Here is a 27,201-nt window from a genome sequence, read left to right on the forward strand (position 1 = left end):
CCGTGTTTTTGAGGGCGTGTCAGTTTGATTGACAGGCCTGCGGTGCAGTCAGATTACAGCTATCGGAGGGCAGGAAGTAGTGTCGCCAGGTTTCCAATCAGATCGAGTCAGATCCACCGCTCACTCCTCCCCAGCTCGCCCAACTCTGGTCACTACCGGCTCCAAACCGCCCCGGACTAGCAGGATGGCGCCGGCCAAATACTGAACTCAAAGCTTCCTAACGGCTGTTCACAAGCCAATGGGTGATGTCACTGTTGGTTGCTGCTAGGACAAAATCCTTAAACTTTCCTCTACTGACATCATCAAACTTTTAATCTGTCCAATACTTATATCCAATTATGAAAACGGATGGTATTCCCTCACCCTCAACTGGAGTTTGTGTTGGGGAATGCTAGCATGCCAACACACACAAAGAAGTTAAATTAGCATCTAGCTAATGCTAATGTTAGTGTTCCTTTTTCTTTCTTTTTTTTACAAAACTTCCTTGTACTTGCTTTTGATCAGTGGAATTATTAGTGCAATGGATTACAAGCAGACTTAATTACAAACTGCAGCTTCAACATAGACTGGAAATACAGTTACATTTGCTGGATATTTATTAAAATCTCAGTTTTTGTTATGACCATGAACTCACGTAAATGACTGTAGTTTTCAACATCAAAGTATAAAACAGGAAGACGTTGCATGCTAAGACATTAAGACAAAGAGCCACGTTATACTTGTGTCTGCTCTGGCACTGAGCTCAGAGCCCAAACATTTGCTTCTAAGACACCACAAAGCAATCTGCTGCCACATCTGACATTCACATGAGGCCCAAGCTTTGTTGTTGACCTCAGGAGGCAGTTTTTGAGGAGTTCTGCACTACATAGAATGATTGTATGATTTTAATGATGGGGAATTTTGGCAAAGGAGTAACAAGTGGGACTTCTGGGGCTTCTTCTGCTCTTTTTCTCTCTCACCTTCTCTTTATTTCCATGCGTGTTCTGATTGTATGGTTTGTGTTTGTTGTTGGCAGAGAGACACCTCTATAACAGAGAGATCAAAAGCTACTGACAAGTTTAAAAAATGTCATGTATTTCATAAATTAAAGTAGTGGGCAGTTAGATACACAGGCTGGATTGCACACTTTGCATTAAGAGACAGTTTGCACAAATCTGTATATCTTCAATTTCAATAATTTTGAATTTACACTCATTTGTTAAGTGTGTGGTAGATAGATTTTGACTTCTAGAATATAGTTATATACTCTTTGGTGTTAACAGATTTCTATAAAAGAAAATGTGCATTAACACATTCAGATTTAAAAAAAAAAAGTATCACACATTCTGTTTTGACTGTTTAGTACAGTTGTCACTTTGCTTTGAACATCAATGTCATACTGGAAAAGTTGTTTAGAGTTTATACATCAGTCCAATTGGACTGTTAGCCGGAAGCCTCATCTAACATGTGCAACAAATGATCGGGCTCTATCATTAAAGAGAAAGGAAAGGGACCAGCGCTTTGTAATGTGGGTTAATTCTTACAATTATTTATTCTCTGGAGCAAAAATCATGTTAAAGATCATAGAAACCAACTGATTAGACTGCCAGGAGCTTTAAAGTCGGCCATGATGATCCAGCTCCATCAGTGTTGTACTTGTTGTGTTTTCAGGAAAAGCATTTTTCACTTTTAGACATTATGAAGCAAATTCTACTTCATATACAATACTAATTGAGAAAAGATTATTTCAAATACCGCCTAAAACCGACCTACATTTTTTTTTTTTTAAATAGAGAAACAACTTCGTTCCCAATTCTGTGCTCATCTTTGTTTCTCATTCTGACTTCTATTGGCTCCAGTAATGTTGAAAAGCTTACACACTGTGGTGTGAATATTTTACTTTCCTGGACAGAGACAGGAGGAGAGAAAAGACGAGTTGAAGCCAGGGGAAGTCAACAGGCATGGCAGCATGCTTTAATTGAGGGTGAAAGACTGTGATTTTTAAGAGCTCACTACATCTTTGCTGAAAGTAGCTTTGATGAGGAGCCTCGTGGGCAATGAGGACTAGAGCATAGCGGTAGGTAGACAGGAATGGCTTGGGGGTTTAGAGCAGTGACTGGTGACTGGTCTTTTTCTCAAGTTTTTTTTTTTTATGATGGTAAGGTTTAAATGGGAGCTAGGCGGACAGCAAGTCTCTGGGGGCAGTTAACAAGCTTAGAGAGTGTGAAGTGACTGTCACACTCTCTGAGCGTGAAGTCCTCAAACACACCTCCAGCACTGGACAAGGGTGGCCCCAGGGTGGTACTCATAATTAAAACAAGGACTCTATTAATAAAGGAGATGATTGCCAAAGCTAACCGGAGAGTTTTTGCATCTTATCTCTTGCTTTCTAACACACACTTGAAAATTACACACTGACTTTGTTACCTTTCCTGTCTTCGTGGTGAGCTTGGCTCATTGCCTGCTGGCTGTAAAGATATTTACCATTCAGATATTAGAGGGGAATAACATTTTTTTCATCTACTCCAGGAAGCAAACAAGTTTTTTTTTTTTTTTTTTACCAAAATTGTCCTTTAAGTTCTGGTCCAGTCAAAGTTATTTTTTTTAATTTTTTTTAGTTCTTCACATTGTTTTTAAAAGTGTTCAAAATATAGAGCTAACTCCGTTGATTTGAATGGGTTTGCTGCACTATGCTGCCTTGTCCTAATCAGGTTCATTACACAGCTTGTAAAAAACAGACAAGAGTGTGGGAAGTCACAAAAAAGGTGTTCTTCATTTCCGTCCTGCTCTGCCAAATTAAACGGCAAAGATCAGAGAGGGTGTTTCATTGAAATATTAACACAGGTGATCAGAAAGTCTCTCAGGCTTCATCTGGACTAGCTCCACCGACACTCCTGCAACCTGCTCTGTATTTCCGACTGCTTGATGATTCAAACCAGCAGCTGTAAAAAAAAAAAAAAAAAAAAGAGGAAAGGGTCCCTTAATTTGCCCCATGTGGCCAGAGAGAAGAAAAGAGAGAGAAGGTGTCAAAAAATGAGGTCTCCTAGCTGGTTCACCGGACAGTATTGGAGGTGATTTGATCATGATACAAAATGCTTCACTCTTCATTTTAAGGGGAGACAGCAGAGGTCATGAGATAAGAAGGGGAAGTAAGTCTTTCCAGGTGTCTGTAACCATGAAAAGAGAAAAAAGAATCCTGCAGGTGAAAAGCAAAATACTTGTTTCTCACTGAAGAAACTTTTCAGAGAGAAGATCACGGGGACAGTGTTTGATGCAAGCTTTCTATTTTGTTTGAAATGGTTATGAATGAGTGCGGTGGCCCCATCCCCCCACCCCTCTCCTTTCAACCCCCTAGATGCTGGCCCTGCCCAGGATAAAATGCAGGACAACTCAGCCGGTGCCTCCACAGAAGAGAGGGCTGACTGACTGACTGACTGCACACAGCAGAGCGTGAGGCCGTTCACTTACTGCTTCGCTGCCCCGTGCGAGCTGACACACACTTGCTGACTGCCGCTCACTCTGACATACACAGACACACTCTCACTACCTCTCGCTCTCTCTCTCTATCTCTCACTACCTCTCTCTCTCTCTCTCTCTCTCACTCTCTGTCGCAAACCCAGCTCTCTCCCTCCCATACTCACTCGCTTACTCACTCCCTCTCTTTCTCTCTCCCTCTCAGTATCACACACTCACATGCACACACACACACACACACACGCGCAGAGTCAGTCACCAACCCTCATTCAACTCCCTCTCAGCCACGGGTCAGCAGCTCAGACAGGCACCTTGTTCCTATCCAGCTGGAAAGAGCAGAGCATCGCAAGGTGCACACATACTGAAACATACACACACAAATACACATCCATTCACACTCACTCAGGCAAAAACACACACACACACACACACACACACACACACACACACACACACACACACACACACACACACACACACACACACACACACACACACACACACACACACACACACACACACACACACACAAACACACGTGCGCATCCTCATACATCCCAGGACTTTATCTGTGGACCTGTGAAGAAGACTTCAGTTCAAGGAGGAGGACAAACAGACAGGCATCAAGGAACAACTTTAAAAAGTGGATTCATAAAATAACAACACTTTCAGGATCAGACTAATAGAATAACAAACAAGACTGAAGATGACAACTGGAGACAATTTGGCAAGCTTGATGCTGTAGGAAGGAAGGCCTGCTGTCAGCCCAAAGTGGAGATTGGCCATCAGTGACATCCAGAGGATCTGCTGTGAGTGCCATTTCCCTCCCTTCTCTCTTCAGGACTCCCACCCTCCTCAGGGACATCTCCCGATCATCAGCATGCCTACAGCTTGCACAAGGTGCACCTTGGGAGTCTGACCCACCATGTGCAGATGGACGGCGTCCGTAGCTCATCTCTGTCCTGAACCTGCCTTCAGCACCACCACTGCTGCCGCCTCCACTGGGCCACTTCTCCCCCTGCCCAGTGCAGCCTCCCTTTGCCTGGCATGCTTCACCCTGCTCCTGGTCACCGCTGGCACTGCCACAGGGGCCTGTCCTCCTCGGGTAGGGCACGAACCCCTTCAGGTGCTGGCGAATGGCATCAACTGTTCGTGGACACTGGAAAGGCACACCCGCAGTTATAATCACTTGGAGGGTGACGTCCGACTACGGCGACTTTACTCCGCCAACAAGTTCTTCCTCTGCATTGACAAAACAGGCAAGGTGGACGGCACTCGGCGAAAAAACTACGCTGACAGTAAGTAGCTGGCACAGCCAGAAAGAAACTAAGATCTGCATCTCAAATGTGTATCAGAGACAGGATGCCCTGTGACATTCTCACTTTTATTTTTATGACTGAACTTTCTTATCTGTTCACTTTTATAGCAGTTCATAGGGATATCCTTTGGTCATATCACTGTTGAGCTATTTGTGTTGTGTTTAGAGCATGAGAGACACGTTGCTAGGAAAGGAGGGAATACCCTAGTGTGGATTTACAACCCTCATGGGACAGCAGGCACTGAGGAAAGACATTGAGCATCAGTTGGTGGCGCAAACTGGGCTTGAAAAGAAAGTTTCCGTTTCACTGGGAATTAACTTGTCAAAACTGTGGTGCATTTGCATCAATTGTGAGAGGCAGGTGTAAACTGAAACATATTTTTCCAAAAAACACGTTGATTTGCATTGCTCACAGTTCATCTACTCTGGGCAGGTGCTGATTTGTGTATGTCAATGTGTCAGTGCGCACAGGTCGAAACTTCTTTTAAAAATCCTGATCTTCAGCTCAGACACTCAGATGGGACAACACTCGAAGTAACTGTGCTCAGTATGCAGCAGTGCAGACCCAGTTAGAGCAATGTTATTCTGTCTGTAAGACTGTAGTCCATACACAAGCTGTGGTTTAGGGACACCTGAGAAGAGTGTGTTCATGCAGCAGCCGTGCCTCTTCAGTGTGTCCATCAATGGGTGTCTTTCAGATGCTTGACCAGGTCAGATGAGCCGGCTGGTCATGATCTGACCTCCCTCTCCATTAGTCACCGGCTGACTGACTGATTGGATGGCTCTCAGACATTTTTGCCTTTGACGGTAATATTTATGTATTTGCTCGTTAATGCCTTTTTATACAAGCGGGTGAGTCAGAGTTTTTCCATACAGCTACTGGGGGGAAGAGCAGCTGCTGCATCCAGCTAACAGTCCAGTCGGTCTGTTGCCACTGTTTCAATGAGCTCCAAGCGGCAGACTGGATAACATTTGTTAACCTGTTGGGATTAGTCACCTGGCAAAATCTTTAAAAAAAAATCACACACATAGGTATAAATTCAAGCTGAGATGAATTGTTACTATGTTAAATTTGGACCTGTGGGCTTACCAAATTGAGACATTATTCTTTCATAATAGTGGTAATATATGTCAGCTACCATGATAAAATATTACTCCCAAACTTTGCCTGAATTTGACAGTTTGATAGAAGTCATGCTGGAAGACCAGCAGAAATTTGGCCAAATCAGGGAGTTCGTGTTCAGAGTCAGTGGAAAAAAGCAAAATTGATGCTGACTGTGAAATTCATGCTTCTTCTTGCTTTACTTTATGTCATTTATGCCAAGGAGGCTGCAGAACCCTCTATGAAAATTCGCAGTCCCCTTACATATAATGTCCTTATACACTTTAGCCATCATCTTCTCATTTCCTTTGGTGGAAAGAACGATTCTTTCTGTGCTCACACACGGAGAGCGAGGGTGTGTACCTGCACCCTGAGCTGAGCACAGTGCCAAACCAGTGGTCATGTAGGCTTTGCCTTAAATTGAACAAAATGGACCTTGTGGTCAGTCTGTGGTTGCGCCTCACAACGGGACAGATCTGGTTCAAGACCGCTCTGAGGTCTCTATTTCTGTGGGAGACTACTGCTGCTACCGTCACATATGGAGGCTTTCAATCAGACTTAAAGCCTCTTGACCCAGAGAATTTGGCCATGCTATAGATTAGAGTGGCAGGATAAGCAGGAAGTTGTACATTTTTAATGACGGGAGCAGTGACACAGATACTAGACAGCAACAGCAGCACTAAGTCTTACTTAGGAAGGAGGACGCATTTGTTTTTAGGATTCTATCAACACAAAAGTAATTTCCTATTTGATTTACAATCAAGAGTATAATGTAACAATGTAGATGGTCTTAAAAGACTGCAGGACACATACATCCCCACAGAGACCAATACAGACACACATCCTTTTGGAGACATAGTACTGTACTTTTTCCTGTATTATCCTGCTTGTGCGGGATATAGCATTTCTAACTCTGCTCAGGAGTGTCTTCAGCCTGCCCAGCAGTGTGTCCTTTGTGTTGCACTCATACTCTCCTGTCAACACAGCTATATTGCCCCGACAGCTCTGCCTGCTACACCCAGGCTCCAGCCCTTACCTCCACCCCACTCAGTTTTTCCAGCCCCAACTCCCAACTCCCTTTCAGGTGCAAAAACAGTTGGAATTAGTCAACAGGCTCTCTGCTAATTGAGGCTGGAAAATATTGTATCAATCCCAGTGGAGCAGGGGCATGGAACAGCTGAGGGACGAGGTGAGAGGGAGAAAGAGTGACTTAGAGGGATGGAGGGTTTAAAGGATTAGAGAGCTGAATGGGGGTAAGAGGGATAGAGAAAACTGCAAAATGTATGGAGCAAATAAATGTATTCTTTTTATCGGTCTTTGGTGAGAGTTGAGGAGAAATTACATGCAAAGTCATTCATTGAGTCATAAAATGCCCTTGTTATTAAAAGACAGAAGAGAGGTTAAATGCAGAGCGATGAAATTCAAAACTGTCACTGGCAACAGACGGGACAGGCTAAATGTGTATCAGTTACATCTCTAAAGTGTTCCAAGAAAAATGTTCTACCTTGTGAGCACACATGTGGAAACATACACAAACACACACTCAAACACAAACACTAAGGCGTCAGGTATCCATTCTTGAAGTTTGCTATCACAATCAAGCAAGTTGTAAACTTACTGGAACTTTGCAGTAAAGCTCATTAAACTAGAGATATAGAAATCAAGGTGAACGACCTGACTATCATCTGCCATGTGAAACTCCAAATATAGATCCGCCAATTATTCTAATGATAGCAACTAAAAATAGCTTGTTGAAATAGGCACACAAAGAGACAAAGTACAGTACTTTGAGGGACCGAAAGGCAGGGCTGTGACATGTTTTTCTTTTGACCTATGGCAAGGCAGAAAATGATCGAGGGGAAAAACACACCCAAGTGTTTACAAAAGCTCCAGAGGTAGGTACGCATCATATCCTGTACTGGGTCATCGGTCATAGCCTGCTAATTAGACAGTGCCACGGCACAACAGCTGTGCAGGCACGCCCAGCAACCAGTTCATGATCAATGCAACAGTAGAAGCTGAGTAGGGTAAAAGAGTGCAGAGCTCCACCTGCAGTCATTGAAGTTTAATTCAATTAATACATGAAGGCTTCTTGTAATTGTATTCTTCAATTACAAGGCTGTTTTCTATTTATTTTCATCTTTCTATAATAATTCAAACAGTCTTTTTTGGCACACCTCTCTGCATATATTTTAGTTTATGTTTACATTTTTTCATCCCACCTTAAAGGATGGACTGTTACATTTTTGGCTGTGTGTGGCTAGTGACATCAAACGCTTGTGCAGCCTCCAGGTAGCGTCAGCCAATTCACCCTTAGGAAATAGGTTCACCTCAGCACACCGCTAAAATCGCAGAAGTCACTTGGCCTCAACAGCCGCGCAACTCTCACAGCTGGGGTGTGTTGTATTTACCAAATTTCCCTTGGTGTGCAGCATGTTGCTGTTTGATGTGAAAGTTTTCCAAGTTCATGTGTGTGTTTGACTTGGTAGGGAACCATGGGAAGAAAATCTTCCACCCCACTGAAATATGTTGTGGAAATTATTCAAACTTGTTGTAGACGGGGGAAACTGTCACTCACAAAGGAGGGACTAAAAATCATAAAGGACAGGATGAATGCTACAGACAGATGACTGCAGCTAAAAGGTTTAACCATGTGGAAAGACGATATGGACCAGTGGTGGAAAAAGTTAAAAATCATTATTATTGCTGTCTTCACAAAAGATGTTGTATTTTCTTTGGATCGAAGTTGTAAATACGGGTTCTGAGTCATGCAGATATTGGTGGACACTTTAAAGAAGCAGTATGTAGGATTTAGTGGTGTTTAGTGGCGAGGTGGCAGATTGCATTCGACTGAATATTCCTCGCCTAACCCTCCCTTTACAAGTCCGTAAGAGATTATCAATTAAATATGTGAAAGTCCCTCTTTGGAGCCAGTGGCTGGTTTGTTCCCTCTGGACTACAGTACAATCATCTGTGAAAGAGGGCCTACACCTTATATAGCTAGGAAGGGCTCGTTCCAAAGGCTGGATTCCAACAGGACTGGCTGCGACGTGATTCATGCCTGGTCTATTTTTGACAGAAGCCGGACAGTCAAGAAAAGTCAGACAGACGGACGGCATTGGGAATCCGGTTAATTTTCACAATAAAACACTCTTTGCAGTCTCCCAATCGTATATGAGATCACTACATCAATATCTACCCAACAGTCTTTCATGTAGGACAAGAAATGTGTTCTCTTGAAACAGATACTGTATGCGAAATACAAAATGATTATGAAAATTAAATGTGTTTTTTTTTAACAACTTAAACCGCATTAACTTTTTCAGCAACAGCACAAAGCAGAAAATAACAATAATAAGCCCACAGGCAAAATTGAAACCATTTAACAAATTAGCCAATTTTTCAACACGAGAAGGACAAAAATCAAGGAAAAATGACAGACTGAAGTCACAAAAATTGGGGGAGACAAAACACTTTGCTTCTGAAACGCTGCCGGCAATGTACAAAGCGATGCAGAGGAGGTAAGGAGACCTTCTAGTTTTCATACACTAATGAAAATGTAATTATGAATACTATATTTTAGTTCTGCTAGTAGAGCTCCCTAAATCCTACGCACTAAACCTTTAAAAATATTCCAGAAACTATAAATATGTGCTAGTTGTGAACAGTCATGCACAATAAAGTACTTTCAAGCTCTTCTTAAGAACTCACTATTATGAGATACTAAAACTGAAAACATTTAATATGTCATTATTTTCATTTAAACCAACATAATATATAGAAATGACTATTTATGAACAAGGAGGACATTCTTTCAAATAATATTTGACCCCTTAAAAGTACCACTGTTCATCAGCAGCTTATGTGTTATCTAGCCTGCACTTTGGGGACAATGACATTCACATACCAAAGCAACAGACATCACAAAATGTCTGTTCCGCACCGCCTGCCATTTTAAAGGTGCAAGGACGATTATCCTGCGCTGGCCTGCCTTCATCCTCAACATGACTCACCATTAATTCTTGTAGAGCTCAGGCGGGGATGTGTGTCTGAATCAACAGCACCAAGACTGGAGGGGCTAAAGAGGGAAGCACCTGGCTGAAGGAAGTGCTTTGGTGTTTTGAATCTGGAGAATACACATGTTAATGAGGCTAGGAGAAGGGCTGGGGCGTGCTCTGCTCAGTATTGAGGTGGAAATTAAAGGCTAGAGGAGTGCTGGAGCGTTTCCCGTTGCTCATTAGGCATTAAGGTTTCCTCTGGGTCGTCTCAACTGAGAGGGGATTCGTGGACATTTTGGATGCCAGCGGGAGGGTAAAATCCCACGAATCATGCATTTATTACCACCCCACCACAACCACAAGCCCACCCTACCCTTCACTGTAAAGACAGTGCATGGCTACAGCCTGTGGGACAAGATGTGGAAAACAGCATTTTGCCGGCTGCTCCTGTTATTAAGACACCAAAAACATCCCGGGCATACACCTTCATGTTGAGCACGCATGTTAAAGCCTTTACACATGTGCACACAGTGCCCTGGGAACATCGCAGGACAAGAGTGTCAGTGTCAGTCTAATTAGCCGCGCATCCCTGGTTTCTGCCACCAGGGTTTGATATCTTGAATGGGCTCGAGAAATGTAGCAATTAGTAGCTAACAACCTTTAGCAGTCTGGCTCCGGCTCCTCTCTGGGATTTACTGGGTTCATCAGCAGGTTTATAGAGTCTGACTTTGGCTCTGGCAGCCAATTCCTTTATAACATCGCAGAGCTCTGGACATCCTGTGGGTGTGAAGGGAACACAAAGGAGAAGACTTCACAGTGCCAGTAATCAGCTCCTTGAACCTTAAAGCCATTGATGGAAGATGTTTGCATTGCCATTTTAAAAGTTTGTAAAAAGCAGAGAATGACTTTGAATGCAAGGTTTCAAATATATCAACATGTACATGATTTTAGTGTGAGTGTGTAATAGAGTGAGACTGAGGTCTCACTCTATAAATATTAATTGGGCCAGGAAAAATAAGTAGTATACTTGCTTCTACTTTTCACTCTCCTCCTAGTTGTTTCTGTCCAAGAGCTACTCCCGCAGTGATTTAGGTGCTTTAAACACCAGTGCAATGAGCAACAATTAATTGCAGTAGAGCAATGCAATACTGAACATAGTCACCGCCAAGCAATACGTTTTTAAAGAGGGAGTGAACAGTTGGGCCATTTCCTCAATGAGAGCACATTAGTACTGTTATTATTGTGTGCTTTTTTGGGAAAGGTGTAAAATGAGTATTAATTAGATCAGTTGGGAACAGGTGACCCGCTACCCTTACTCATTCAGCACCACATGTTCTGAAATCATTCGCCAAAGGAAACACTCGTGAAGGAGCAGCCGCCACTCTCACATCTCAAAACCATACACATGCACACACACGTGCGCTGACGTAATCAGCCCGAGACAGTGGATACAGGTCTTGCCTCAACCTAAGATAGACCAAGACAGATTAATGGTCTTGTTTTGACCCTTCTAATAAAGTCTCTCACCTCCCTGCATGAACTGAGCCAGACATCATGTCTTGGAAGGCGTTTAACCGCTGGCCCGGGAATAAAGAAGCTGAAAGAGAGCCCCTGCTGTAGATGGGGGGAAAAAAGAAACAACTTGGCTTCCCTAAATACAACTACGGATGACTAGCCACCGCTACAAGAGTTTAAAGGTGTTCAAATATAGCCTAAAATTGGAGGTAGCCTGAGACTAGGACTGTAATGCACCTGTTACCCTCTAAACAGATATCACTCCCTGTATAATTTTATCTAGATCATAAAAGGGAGCAATAAGAGACAATAAAATGAATCTATCTCAGAGACAGGTAAATCTGGGCTTATCCACCCTTTTTCCTTTTTTAGTTATGGGTTACAAGGGCACATGAAAGCTTCATGGAATTTTAGTAGACTTTAATCTCTCTCTCACAAACATAAACTGAGCAACCACAGTCTGCCTGTCAACCTGTGTGGCTAAATATTGACTTGCTGTTAGGCAATCAAGTCATAATGTGTTTAACTATGTGTAATAGTGGAAATCTCACCTCACGTTTACTACAACTAACTGACTGCCCTAGTATGCACAGCACCTAAAATGAACACCGGAAATGGAGAGATAATCTGCCCAAAAATGTTCATACAGACATTGCATCATGAATTTCTATGCAAGTTAAGATTATGTCAAGTCTACACACTAATAGCTCTGAAAGGCTATAATGCTCATTGGAAAGTATCCAAACTGTTGGAGAAAATGTAGTTTTTACATTGGATGAAAGTTCAGGTGGTCATCAAAGTTAACAATTCAAATTGCACTGTAATTCACCCAACAGTTTTTGAAACATTTAACTCTGAACCACAAGTTTCAACCCGATGGTGGCGCTAGATGGCCTGGTGTTACCAGATCCAAATTCTCAGACTGAATTCACGGGTCTGGCTGCGGTCCATGAATCTTTTCCAGTCGTTGCATCCTACTGGGTGCAGACCTCGGGTTAACTTTGAAACTGTAGGAACCACCTTTAACCAATCGGGACTGACAAACACATGCGCCTAATTACAACCACCGGTGCAACAACATTTAGAAAAAAATGCTTGACTTCAATGTAATCGCACAGTAGTCAATGATTGGTTTGTCCTTCAGAGTGGCTGACCAAACATTAGTATGAAAAGAGTTTCCAGACTGTAATCCCATTGAAGAAAACTGAAGCTGTGGTTAAGCATTGTAGCGGAAAGTGAGGAAATCCCCACAATCACTGGGATTCATCCTCTAGGAACCATGAATGTCTGATGATTCAAAGTTGTGCAAATTTTCTGGGCACAATGGAATGTTTGTCAAAATTTTATCTCCAAAGATGAAGATGAGATCAACAATTTTTTTTTTCCCCTTTGAGGAGCATGAATGTCAACACAGGCATTCTTGACAATCCATCCAGTGGTTGTCAGTCACTAACCATATCGACATGACTCTACGGGCAGTGTTGATAGGTTAGTGGGGACACATCTTTGGTTCATAATGATGTATTTAAAAGTTTACTAGTGTGAGACCATGATTAATTAAACATTAAATCAATTAATTCCAAAACAGACGATAAGGATTGATAATTTGCAGTTGGATGTTTGACATTAGCAATATAGTAATTTCCTAATTTTCAATCTTAAAGCCTTCATTTGAGATTGAAGAACACACATGGTCTGCTTTACGGTTGTGGTCCGCGAAAGGTCTACATTTAAACATGGAACATGCCGATAAAAGTACACGTGTCACAACATAAAAATGCATACCATATGGACTAACAACTTGATAGGAATTGGATTAATCTATCTCAGGATGGTCCATAAAGTGAAACATTTTCATTCATAACTTCCATAACAAGTTGTATTTTGATTTGTCTTGTGTTTCAATTACATTTTAGTAAAAGTAAGTTAATAGTGTGTAAGATTTTTTTTTTTAACTGTGCCAGAGTCCTTGTGCCTTGAGGACTGAAGTCACTATCTGGAATGAATAACTGTTCTAAATGTGTTTCCTGAAAGTACAAGTACGATAATTAATGCAAATGTGAAATACTAAAAACAGCAACTCTGGTGCAGGTCTGTGCATACCAACAGGTTGAGACCATGCAGAGTCTTCTCTAAATTACATTACACACATCCAGCTGTACCTGCTGTTTATCTCTGAGGCCATTTCACTAAACGAACATGAGCAGGATGTGAGTATCATGTCTGAGCTCTTTGAATGTGCGTGTACATTTAGAATGCATGCGCCTGTGTTTATACTTGTGCCATTGCGGGAGCGTGAAGTGGAGCCTAAACTGAAAAAGATGTGCATTTCCGTTCCCGAATGGCTAATATGAACCAGACCTTACCATGCCCTAGGTTCAGGCCCATGTGTGGTTGTGCTTGCATGCACGCTGACAAGTGCAAGCTTGCGTGCACTCGGGTGTTTTTCTCATCTTGAAGGCCATGCTCCTCATTAGAACACAGAGGGTGGCAGAAAGCAGTGGTGTAGCTGAGGCAGTATAGTCCACGCCATACATCAGATCACTACTGAGGTCTTTGTCCCGCTTCCTTTTTGTTCAGCAGATGCAACATACTTCTTTGGGCTTATTTTGTTATGCGTGAAAAGAATGCTGGAAGAATAGGTTGCAATTGTCAGTGCAGGGTTGTTTTCTGCTGCAGTCATCCATACTTTAGCAGTTGGAGAAAATACTTATATGCATATGAAACACCAGATATTAACTATATCTTTGCACAGGTGGAGGCTGATGTCATATGAACCTTCTGCCACTCTGCACCCATATCTCTTCATGGAATATATATTTATATACACATATCTCTCACTACACTCCCCTTGTTTCTTTGTTTTCATCTGTTCATCCTTTTCTACCTATCACCATCTCTCTCTCTTTCTCTCTCTCCTGCTGTCTCCATTTCCCCCTCTGCTCCCCTGCAGTGGATAGGATTGGGGTCGGGGCCTTTGGCCAGTGGAGCAAGTGACAGCTCTGACAGGGCCCTGATTTCACTCTTGTGCCTTCTGTCACCTCCTGTATGCCCTTCTCTTTTAAATAATGTAAATATGGGGCAAGTTCAGGCCACAGAGAATATTCTGTGTCCTGGTGCTCAGTCACTGGAACCCCACTGCACACCTGAGCCACACATGCACATACAAAGTTGGCAGTAGTCTCCAGACTAAATCGGATGCCAAAGAGTTGGCATGATTGACAACAAGCGGAGAACAATAAGAGAGCATACAATTACTTCCCATATACACACAACAAAACAAATTCATGTTATATTGGATTGATGGTTGAGTTAAAGATGTTTGCAACTTAGTGTCATCTGATTTTTCATGTCATTTGGCAACCAATGACATTTCTTTTTTTTTATCATAGAGCTGGATGTGAGAGAGTTTGAGGGGCACTCCAGCCATTTAATATTGCACTTATGAAGTTGGGGCAGTCAAAAGAAACAGATTTTTTTTTTTTAAAGGATGCAACACAGTTTCAGCCCTTCATTAGGGTCAGGCTCCAAAAACACATCACCCAGAATGCTACCATGTGTTTAACTTTGCTTTATGATAAAACTAATAAGCATTTAGTTCAAGCTGGCTGGTATACAGTTGTAAAAATTCAGAAAGCTTGTTCTATTTTTTTTCTGCATAATCTCCTGTCTCACACAGTCAGTGGCAGCAATGCACGTATAAGCTGGTTGCCAACAGCCAACCAAGACACCAAGGAAGAAGAAGCCAATATGGCACAACTTATTTGATTTCCACTTAACTGTGTTCAATTGTAATGGCAAACTTCAAAAGGAGAGCAAATCCATTCTCATACACCTAATCCTTATCTTTGGAGTACCTTCCAACATACAGAGACTGTTATTTGGCTCAGATATCTCTTCACTATTAATATGAAGTTTTGTCCAAAGCTCAGTGAAGATGAGGAAAGGTAACTAAACATTGCCTTTATTTCCACTGGAAAGCCAACCAAATCCCCCCCGCTTACTGTTACCAAGTGGCACAGAGGATGACCTCAGTTTAAAGTGGATCCCGCCATCCCACTGCACTTCCTACAGTACACTAAAGAGCAGGAAAATGCAGAAGCTGTGAGTCACAAAGGTCTCCGTGGGCAGATCTGCTCGTAACTATCTGTGAAGCCTTTGATAGCTTGTCGTTCACTCATTACGGATGTGATGCATGATTTGGAGGCTGTTCGCCCTCCCTGTTCTCCCTCCTTGATTAAAGAGAAGGCCTCCTCGTTGGTAGGATTGCGGCCCCTTAGTACCTCACAGGGAGCGTGCGCACCGAGGGCTTCGTTAACCTTTTTCACCTCTGCTATCCCTCAGCCTAACCGCAGCAGGCCTTCACCCCGCCTCTCGCCCTCTCCCTCTCCCTCGGGTTATCCTCTAGTGTTACCTTTTCTGGCTGGCTTGCCCCCACTTCGCTTATAAATTTGGTGTTTGATCAGCGGAGGGTCTGATTCAGCATCCTGGAGGTCCCAAATGAACTGATTGATGTTCCATTACATACAATCACATCTTAGCCTGAGCAAGGAAGCTTGTGCTCAGTAGTATAACCACCGTGGAGTGTATGCTGACAGGACATGTAGGCCCAGTAATGAGTCTGGAGTCCATGTGTGTGGGAGAGGATATTCCAGTGCTGCCTCTATCTTTGACTTTATTTTCTTTTAGCTTTATCGTTGTCTTTTAATAAACGTTGAAGCCTATTAGTGTCATTTTTGTTGTTGTTTCATTCACAGTATAAGCAACGTTCGTGAACAGTGAAATTGTTCACATACACACATATACTGCCTCCCCACAAACATGAACGTGAGGTATCCAGATGTGGATGGTGATTCTGGAGTATTGGGTCAGTCTGTCTGGGGATAAATCAGACAGACTAATCTGTCCTGTGAGGGGATGGAGGGTAATTGGCCACATTTGACCCCCCGGCCCAGCGGACTGTGGGAACGCAGGCTTTATCTACCAGCGGTAATTGGCTAATGAAACACTTCCGCAGCTCCTCCACTAGATTGTCATCCACCGGTTGGGATAGGGTGAGGCGTGTGTGTGTGTGTGTGTGTGTGTGTGTGTGTGTGTGTGTGTGTGTGTGTGTGTGTGTGTGTGGGGTCCAGAGAAAATGGCAGGATGCGGAACTCCCTGTGGCCATCCCCACACTTTTATCAGCAGCATCAGTCTCATGATGCCTGCAGCATACTGATACATTGATAGACCCCACATTAATGCTTGTGTGGTCACCATTACAGTTTAACTTTAGATTTGAAGTGGAAATAGTTAATGTTATTCAAATTATATTTTGACCCAAGGCAGGGCTTTTAGTGTGGTACACACAGATAGTGTAGAGGTAACTGTGAGTGTTTGTAGCATTGAGGTTGTACCCTCAATAGCATGGTTGCTTAGGGGGGCATCATCTGATGCATTGTGGTTAAAGCCTTGTGTGATATTTTGCTGAACTTTTGTTTTGTAGTTGGTTTATGTGATCATTTATCGAGGCTAAGTCGTGCCCACATCAATTCAAAGACAAGAAAATCAGCATGGGGAGAGTGAAGCATGGGGGTGGGGGGCACTAAGAAAAAAAAGGCTAAAGTTACGTTAGTGAGACAATGTCTCTGAGGTCCCATCAAGTGAGCCATTCATAGATGCAGGTCTACCAGTTTGTGGAGCCAGGGAGACACTCCGATAGAGTGGGGCCCAGGGTGGCCTTGTCTTTTTGTCCCAAGCTGACCCCTGCTCTCCTGCCTGGCCTCTGCGCCCCTCACCTGGCCTGTCCCAGCGCACTGGTAACTGGATACCTGTAATTTGCTCTAATGGCCTTTGAAAGACCTGGCTGGGCTAATCCCTGGAGTACTTCTCCCAGCAGCACCGCATGAAAAGGTGGGGGTAACTGGGCCGAGTGTGAGTCCTGAAAGAGGACCAGCCCCTGGATTGTGTGTGAGAGAATGTCACCCCTTGCGGCCGGGGCTGGGGCCGAGGGAGCGCGGGAGTCAGCTTTCAACAGATCACCGCCGTGTGGCTTGTTCACAGGCTCAAAAAAAACTGGGGCCCGGCTTGTAGAGAAGCAGATCGTCTTCTGCTTTACACCTCCCTCAGTGGCTCAGTCTGGCAGGCAGGGAGAATGGCCTGAAAACCTGCCTGCACACAACTCTGAGAGAGTGGACTCCAAATTATCCCCTGACTCTGTTTGGAATAAGAGCTAAGATACTTTGTCATGGATGACATCTGCTCATTCAGTAATAAAAGAGATTAATAGCTCCAATACTGTGGGCCTGCAAGGAATACAGAGCTAAAGTGAAGCAGAGCAGTCAACGACATCGGTCAAAGCGACGAGACATAAAATGGACTAGAAAATCTAAAACTACTGCAACAACCAAAAAAATTATAATATTAATAATAATACTTATTGTTAAACCACTGCTGAACAGAAGGCACTGGCCTTTGAATATGGAGAGAGAATAAAAAGACAGGAGAAAAATATTCTTATCAGTCTCATCTTCTCTCCCATCTCTCCAGAGATTTCAGTGGAATGTGGGAACAGCAAGTGATACATGGGCAGGGAAGACCAGCCCTCTGCCAGTCTTTTCTCTCCTTTCTTCCAGTCCTTTCTATCCATCCTTCTTGGTTTTTTTTTGACAGGGTGGGCCACATGCAAGGGAATGTGCTCAGACACAACACACACAACACACAACATGCAAACCAGCCTCTTTGTGTCCTATTTCTTCGAGTTTTGGAAACAGTCATATCTAAACGACTGCACATTATGCACATATAGTGTGTGCAAAAGAATTAAGAGTGTTACAGCATGTTTAGATCTGTGAATGTTTAAGTGTGTAAAAAAGGAAAAAAAAAAAAGGTTGTAAAAGTAACCCTGTTTCTTATTTCCTCTGCTGTTATTTTCATTGCATACTTGTTTGATTTTGTTTGATCTAAGCCAACATAAGTTGAGTTGAAGGATTCCTAACTGTCCGGGAATTCAGAGCTAAATTGGGCAAGAGAAACCCTGTTCAGACTTCCAGACAGTCTGAGCTCATTTGAGGAACAGAATCAGATCACAGGGCCAAGTTGTGCTTCTTGGACCAACATGTGGTGGGTGATCGGACTGATGGTCGGTCACTAAGTTTATTCGAGATTCGAGATTTTTTTTCCATGTTTTTCTTTACTCTTCTTTATTGTTTCTTGCTCCTATTTGGAAAAAAAAAAAAGTAACTGTGTCTCATTCTTTCAAGTTTTTGTGTGTGTGCAAACAGTTCAGCCCTGCTTTGCTCGGCTCAGTGCAGACATATCTCCTAGCTGCTGGGAAGGGTGGAATAAATCATCCCTGTCGTGTGAGAGTTTATAGGTAGGATGTATGTCCGGAGACCCAGGGCAGACGGGCTGGAGGGAGAGAGAGGAGGGGTGACCCAGGCAGGGAGAGACCCAGACTGAGACAGAGAGACCAAACACGTGAGGGACAGACGGCCAGGGAAAAGCAGGCTGGCAGATGGGAGACAGAAAGAAGGAGAGAAAGACAGGTAGAGTTTGTAGAGAGGGAGGGAGGCTCTGTCTGTAGACCAACAGCTGCTTTGCTCTGCAACAGAGGGCCACTCACAAGGGCACGTATGCACGCGCACACACACACACACACACACACACACACACACACACACACACACACACACACACGCACGCGCGTGCACACACACACACACACACACACACACACACACACACACACACACACACACACACACACATCTTCTGCTGTAACAGGAGTGCAGTCAGAGAGCCCTTGTTAAAAAGACTGTAAAATTTATATTGCTGTCCAGAACTGGTTGGTCCATTAAGCCATTGAGGGCATTGCATCATTTGTATTTTGTGTCTGATCACACACATTCAAACAAAAATAAATGTAATCATTTCATCAGGACGTGCAGGAAACATTGCTGACAGTGACTCAACCAGGCTGTTTTGGGAAATCCTGAGTGAACCCTCAACTTTAACCAAAATATTTGAGTGTAACCTTTGTAAGAGTAAACCTCAGACTGAAGAGCAGAAAACAGCTTCCCATGACATTTGCCAAAACATTTAAAATGGACCACCTAAACTGAACTAGGCTTCTAGCTGTAGTCACAATTTTCATTGCCAACTGAAAACGAAAAATAAGGCCATGTGCATTTTTCTTAGCTTTGGAACCACAAAATAGTCACATCAATGAGTAAAGCAGCAAAGAACCTGAACTGTATTTGGCATAACAGTTATAGAAAATATATTTATGAAAATAATTTGTTTCAGTGTGCATACCTGCAGTTTGAGAAGTAGATTACAGATTACACAACTGCTTATAAATTTATTTATTCTTGGTTAGCCGAAAAAATTTGAGAACGAAAGCCGCTAATGTTTCTTCAGATACAGGGCAGAAAATCACAGTGGCACTCCAATCAGTAAAGTAAAAGCTTTGCATTTGAAAACAGATGGAAAACACCTGCTATGACATCACTCAGAGATGTCACCACAAGTTCTACAGTTAGCAGAGCAGTGCCACCGAACTTTCTACCATATGTATTTTAGTACTGATTGATCTTCTTTACTGTCATATCTTCCATCGTTTCCTTTTGGTTTTAGTTACTGCATTGCTGTTGTGATTTTGCACTGACCTTAAACTGCCCTATGACTTCTTTTTTCTCGGATGTCTGTTGTTGGTTTTGGGGATTCTGAAATTTGTAGGGGTTTTGGTGAATGAGTATAATGTGAACTCATTCAGAAAGGGCTTGAATGTAATTATTTATTATAATTTATAGATTAAAGTCCTGCACTATAGCTTTAAGGCGATATGGTAAAGATGTTTGAAAAATCGCTAATTTACACATTTAGCAGTTACAGAGCAGCATTGTTATTCATTTGAAATTGTGTTTCTTTCCACCTGATGACTGGAAGTCCAACATTTACCTTTTTTTAAGCTCTGTTTTTGGTCTATACCAACCCCCATGGCACTCTGCAAAATGCTCCACTATGTTCATCAGCTAGTTGCCGGGTCTGTCTGCTGGTGTTCAGCAGGTAGATTACAGCGGCTTTTTAGAGCTTTTCTGCTGAAAACAGCTGCCTGCTGCCAGAAATGATACGATGAGAGCCATGAGAGGGAACCAGAGCAGTAAAGCTGCGTGCCAGACAGTTAAACAATGAGCTGAAACTCATTATAAAGCTTTGTAAAGCTGAGCGGAGCTGCAGATTTGGGTAATCACTCTCTGTAAGTTAATCATTATGCGTAACCCCCTTCACATTGTCACGTCGTATCAAAAATATAGCCCACATCTGCTTCTGATTATTACATGTGTAAGTAGATTTGCCCCTCACTTGTGTTGTAGCGCACCCTCAACACCATGTCTGTGGTCAACACTCCTGATGTTCTGAAATACAGTGTAGAGCAGGGGTGGGCAAACTACAGCCCGCGGGCCACATCCGGCCCGTTGGGCTTTTTAATCCGGCCCGCCGAAGATTGGTACAGAATTGCCCAAATCAAATCATATCATAATTATGACTGCATTCATTTGACCTTGTCCTGTAATACCTGGCGGTCCACCAGTTGGCGCACTAGACGCAGTGACACATTGACTTGATTTTGCGGAGGCCGGGCTGCTCTCTGTTGTTACTCTGCTGCTGCTCTGAACCCATCTGCAACAATGAACGGGCCAAAGAAAAGAAAAGTCGCCAGCGAGCGCCGAGTGTTTAATGAGGAACGGACGACTAAATACTTTTTCACTGAAGTCCGGTCGAAGGCCGTGTGTCTTATTTGCCAAGAAACCGTTGCGGTTTTAAAGGAATACAACATCAGCCATCACTTTTCCACCAAGCATGCTAATTGCGCTAACAACCAGTCAACGCGGGAACGGACGGCGACCGCTCGGAGGTCGGCAGATAGTTTGCAGGCTCAGCAAAACACCTTTATCCGACAAACTGCCATCCAAGAATCAAGCACGAAGGCAAGTTATTTGCTGGCATTCAAATTAGCAAAGACCAGCAAGCCTTTCTCCGAAGGGGAGTTTCTCAAAGAGTGCGTGGTAGAGACAGCAGGTATCTTGTGTCCTGAGAGCAAGAACAAATTAGAAAACATGAGCTCATCACGCAGGACGGTGACTCGCTGTGTTGAGCTGATTGACGAAGACTTGGCTGGCAAGCTAAACAAAAAAGCGGAGTCATTTACATTATATTCCTTGGCACTGGACAAAAGTAATAACATAAAGGACACCGCTCAGCTTTTAATTTTTATCAGAGGGATTAATGACAATTTTGAGATAACAGAGGAGTTTTTGGCCGTGGAATCCCTGAAGGGGAAAACGCGGGGAGAGGACTCGTATGACGGCGTGCCGGGGGTCGTCGAGAGGCTCCGGCTACCTCGGAGTACGCTCGCCCAACGTTACCACGGACGGATCGCCAAATTTGACTGGGAAAAACGTCGGGTTGCTCAAAAGAATCCAGGAAGAGGGTGAAAGAGGACAACCCTGAGCAGGAGGTCATTCTCTTACACTGTGTAAATCCGTACTGCAGCTCGACCACGTAGTGAAGCCAGTTGTAAAAGTGGTTAACTTTATTGGAGCGAGGGGACTTCACCGTCGTCAGTTTATTAAGTTTCTTGAAGAAACTGACGCTGATCACCAGGACTTGCTTTACCACTCCAACGTCCGCTGGTTAAGTTTGGGGAAAGTATGTCAACGAGTGTTGGGAGCTCAAACAGGAGATTATCTCATTTTTGGAGCTACTTGAGAAAGCTGACGATTTTCCTGAGCTGAGTGACACAGATCGGCTTTGTGATTTATCTTTTGCTGTGGACGTACTGACACACATGAATGAGCTGAACGTGAAGCTACGAGGGAAAGACCAGTTTGTGCATGAAATGTACACAAACGTCAGAGCCTTCAAAACCAAGCTAGCTTTATTCTCAAAGCAAATGTCAAACAAGTCATTTGCTCATTTCCCCACGCTGGCTACGCTGAATGAGGCCCCTCGACATGTGAAAAAATACAGGAAATCACTGGACGACCTGCACGGAGAATTCTGCCATCGGTTCTCTGATTTTGGAAAAATTGGCAAGTCCCTTCAGCTGGTGTCGTGTCCCTTCACACGAGACCCTGAAACGGCGCCACAGGAGTTGCAGTTGGAACTGATTGATCTCCAATGTGACACTGTCTTAAAGGAGAAGTTCAACTCTCTTAAACTGGATGAGTTTTATACTTCATTAAGCGCAGCCAAATTTCCAAACATCCAGAAGATGGCACAGAAGATGCTGGTGTTGTTTGGCTCTACGTACGTGTATGAACAGACTTTTAGTGTGATGAACACCAACAAAGCACCTCACAGATCCCAGTTGAGTGATGAACACCTCAGATCTGTTCTGAGAATTGCCACAACAAAACTAACACCAGACTTCGATGCACTGGCAAAGAAGGGTGATCAACAACACTGTTCCCACTAAAAGTGAATGTAAGTATTAACACTGTAATGCCTTTTTTATGTTTACGTTTGATATGTATGCGTCTGGTGCTGGCCCGGCCCGTCTGTCAAATTTTAAAAGTTTGCCCAACCCTGGTGTAGAGTGTAAAGATCATCATCCTGGTGAGGACCCAACTCAAGTAGCTGTGTTTGGTAGCTAGAGAAGGAAAGCAAACTGTTGCAACCAATGCATGCTGCTATGATGACAATATACGTACAGGAGCATCATATCATGTTATCTATGTATGTATGTGATTTATATTAGGCAACAAGTATGAGAGCATACTTTGTTTCCACCACATAAAAAATATTACTTTTGAGGAATGCCGCACTACCTGCCAATCGAGGACTCATGATGGATCCATCCCAGGGTTCAAAAGTTTGGTTGATAAACTAAACTTCACCTGAAGGCATTTTTAGTCAACCACTGAAGACAAGGTTGGTGTTTACTGTTGCCATGTTTACTTAATTTGAGTGTGTTTGTGTGCGAGTTGTCAGTGTGTGATTTAACTCCCTCCTCTGGTCTCAGCCAACCCCGAGTCTATTTAGGACTGATCAGTGCTGTTCCCATCTGTGCCTCTCTGACCTGATCTTTGCTCAAGGGAAAATATCACGGAAAAGACCTTGAAGCCAAAGACTCAACACAAGCAAGAGAAACTGCAAAAGACTGTTTTTGCCTCCACCAACATAAAACTGCTAAAATTTTTGACAATCATGATGTGATCTGCTTGAGGTCTGCACACTCTTGTGTGTTCACACCTTTGTCTGCACGTATGTTCTGAGCATACAGTCCACAGGCTCATAAATTTTGGTTTGCATGCTGACAGACGTGGGAAGATGATGACATTTAGGGCACGTGGACCCTCAAAACCGTGGGGATGTGGGAAGTAATAATTTGGGCTTTAGTGTCAGTCACTTTGGTAAACCTTTGTAAACACAGATAGCTGCCTAAGATTCCAGAAAAGTTGCTGTTCCATTTGACTTATATATTATATAAGTTATTATATAGAGCTGCTTAAAATTGGTTTTAAATCTAATTTACGAGGGTGTGGAACACACAGCAATATTGGACCTGAAGTCCAGCACACTGTGCTCATTGTAAATGATCTTTTTCCATTTCAGCAGCACTGTCATAGTCCACAGATCAGCTTTCATCTCAGCCGCTCATTGCAATGAGATCATCAGTGCACCAGTATCACGTGCCATACAGCAGTGATATCAGGCACCCAGTGCATGAGCCTCCAGATGAGGCTTTTCTTCATCTGTCAGCTACCAATCAATATGAAGTGTTTGGAGTTGGGAAGCTCGGGACAGCTATTATTTACCTATTTACTATTTAATTACACTGAATTAAGTAATCTATCTCTATCAAAGGCTTTCAGTTTGGTCAAATTTCATGACACAGAACCAAATTATTTTAGGGTTCATGGACAAATCAGCCCTAGTTTGTTGAAACATCCTTCAGACAGAGCATTGATCATCTCCTTGTGTGTACCCCGAGATACTGAAATAGAGACAGTGATTCGGACACACTTCTTGCCTTGAATTTGATCTGTCACCCAATGCTGTGGGCTATAATCACAGTTTGGTTGTCAAGGCATAAACACAATCCATCTTCCGATTGGGCTTTATAGTCTAATAAATGAACAGGCAGTGTGAAATCATCACTTATCTTAGCTTTGTTTCAAACTGCAGGTAAAACTGTCCCAAAGCAGATTAGTTTGTGCCTTTATTTGTCAGTCAAGAGTGAAGAGGGACAATGAACATGGAAAAAAATGTGCATGTTGAGGTAGCTGTTTGCTCCCAAACCACTGGGATAACCCACAAATCTGCTTTCAGTGGCAGCAGAAAAAAAACACAAATCTTGGCACCTCTGGTTTGTGACACTTTTTAAATCTGGTCTAAAGTAAAGCTAATTTAAAACACTTGCTATGAATGTGTACTGGTTGTCTTTACACTTCTTGCGAGTAGCCACATTTAAAGGTGAAGTGAAAGCATCAACAACAACAAAAAATGACAGCGTCTTCCTGGCTGCATCCCACGACCTCCCCCATATTTATCGAGGAACTTCGTTTCTTGCGAATGTTTTTGTCATATCATGCGTACTTGCAAACACTTTAGTTTTTCCATGGTTCTCCAGTATTTTACGGCCATCGCTCGACACCCTCCAGTTTTGTTGTTTCCCCCAGGAAACTCACGTAATTTGCCCGGCTCTTAAACCATATTTGGGTAATCATCATACATGGATCCATAAGTTTTCAAAGCTTGTCTGACGTTACCCAAGTTGCCACATCATCTATGCGACACCAGGTAACCAGACGACCCACAACCCAATTCACATGGCGTGTGCACAGCAGCTCTCTGCACAGGCAGGCCATTGCCAGTGAGTTGTTACCCAGATAGAAATAGTGCACTGTGTGAGAAAGATATTCTGTCACTTCTAACTTTCTCTCTGAGTGATAATTCTACATCAGACTTTTAAAAGTCCTGAAAGTGACTGCTGATTAACATGTTGTCTTAACAGGTCGCGTTTTAGTCACTATGTCATACTCGTTCTGTTGTCTAACAACAGAAACAGAAAAAAATATATGAATGTAACAAACTTTTTGAGGAATTTAGCAGTATTGTCAAAGCTGTTGGCGCCAGAGAGATGGTCAAAGATCGAGTAGAAAGAGTGACAAACTCCACATAAGGAGGAGACAGAAAGTGGTTAGATGGAACAAACAGGACTTTCATCCACGAGAATGGTGTTAGAGTCCATGAGAAGGCAAACGTAACGTAGATTTAACATATTGCATAATGTTTAGGTAATGGTACTTACATGAAATGACTTACCCAAACCATGATCCTAACCCTGATCAAATAGTTTTTCTGCCTAATGGTAACCAAACTGCAACCGTATCACATTTAACTCAAGCATGATCTTTTTTTTCATAAACCTAACCACGTGGTTTTGGGTGCCTCCACCTAAATCACTTTGTACATAAGCATGTGACAAAACCCTGGTATTGGATGTGTTGGATGAGAACGGGTTGAAAATGCCAGATTTGAATTGCAACTTGTTGAGCATAGCAATGTGTGCACACATTCACCTCTGGATTCAACCAGACAAAAGTCCTTCCTAATCATTTTGGTATTTTACTGTACTTTCAAGGTTTAACATGCAGGTTTCCATATCACAGCACCTGTGAAGGCCTCCGCTAGAGTGCCTGTTTTCATGGTAATCTCTCAAGGTGTTTAAAGCAATAGTGAGTGATGCAGCCTTTGTCTGTGCCGATACACACAGGCGGCTACTTCGTCTGGTACCAGACCCTTCGAGGGGGTCATGGCAGATCAAAGGTGCTGGTCACAGCCATTAGGCCTGGCAGCCCAAACCCGACATGAAAAGCTTGTGTTTTGAAAAGGAGGGCAGAAGGAAAAAAAACAACAGGACCCTCTCCGTTTAAAAAGCAAGCAAACTGTGAAATAATTGAAAAGGTATGTCAATCAAGAGCAGGAGCACAGCGGGAACTCCAAGATTCCCAGGCTCTGCTCTGGTCGAGCACTGAGCCATGGAGGGCTGCTCAAGGGGGCAACCCAAGAAATTAAAGACCTGGGAAAAGGAACAAAAAGAAGACAGGAGGAAAGGAGCAGGAAAATCTCTTTTTTTTTCTCTTTCTCTTTGCTCAGTCTTTCACCCTTTTCTGCTTTAAATTTGTGATGGAAGGAACTATTTTGCCACAGTTTGCAGAGCCCTATTCAAAACGCTCGGTCATTAATAAGATTTTGTCTAGCTCTTCACCTCTCAGGTGAGTAACAAAGACTTGTTAGGAGGAGGGAGGGGGAGCGGGGGGAGAGGGCGGGGGGGCGGGGGCAGCCTCTGGAAGCGCCTGCCCCCACCACTGAAGCCCCCATATTATAAACAGCACCTTCACCCTGTACTCCCTCCCTCCTTCTCCCCCATACCATGAGTCTGACAAAAGGGAACCCTGTGAGAGTGTCTCTCTCTTTCCTTTCGGCCTTTTTTTTTCAAGGTCAGAAAAGGCTTGAATGATCTGACGATGGGCTAACGTCCAAGAAATGGGGGACGGAAAGAAAAGAAAGAGTAAAAAAAAAAGACTGGGTAAAAGACTTTTTCTATGCTTTCAAAAATCCCATAGAGGAGAAATAAATGGCAAATCCACAGTTGACTAGACATGTATAGTGCGGGATTTGCTTGTAATGGCAGCTTGAGCTTATTGACAGTCCCAGCCAAAACATGTCAAAGGTTAAGAGATCTTGCCAATTGCAAGTGGGAAGCCAAAAGTGGCTTTTTCATGAGCTCAATGGGACCATCAGTTGATACTTGCTCAGCAGAA

At 43.1% G+C, this 27,201-nt stretch overlaps 1 protein-coding gene across 1 annotated transcript in view; it reads left to right on the top strand.

The window, feature by feature from the left end:
* The first annotated feature begins 3,551 nt into the window (after positions 1 to 3,551).
* fgf22 (fibroblast growth factor 22) overlaps positions 3,552 to 27,201 on the top strand; it is a 31,556-nt gene continuing 7,906 nt past the window's right edge. Inside the window, exon 1 of the mRNA XM_069150179.1 lies at positions 3,552 to 4,751. Coding sequence (XP_069006280.1) covers positions 4,379 to 4,751 — 373 coding nt within the window. The 5' untranslated portion in view covers positions 3,552 to 4,378. The remainder of the gene's footprint in view (positions 4,752 to 27,201) is intronic.

The sequence above is a fragment of the Embiotoca jacksoni genome, unplaced genomic scaffold (assembly GCF_022577435.1).
Source record: "Embiotoca jacksoni isolate LCO1_2020_lvr unplaced genomic scaffold, fEmbJac1.0.p SCAF_16, whole genome shotgun sequence".
NCBI lineage: Eukaryota > Metazoa > Chordata > Actinopteri > Embiotocidae > Embiotoca > Embiotoca jacksoni.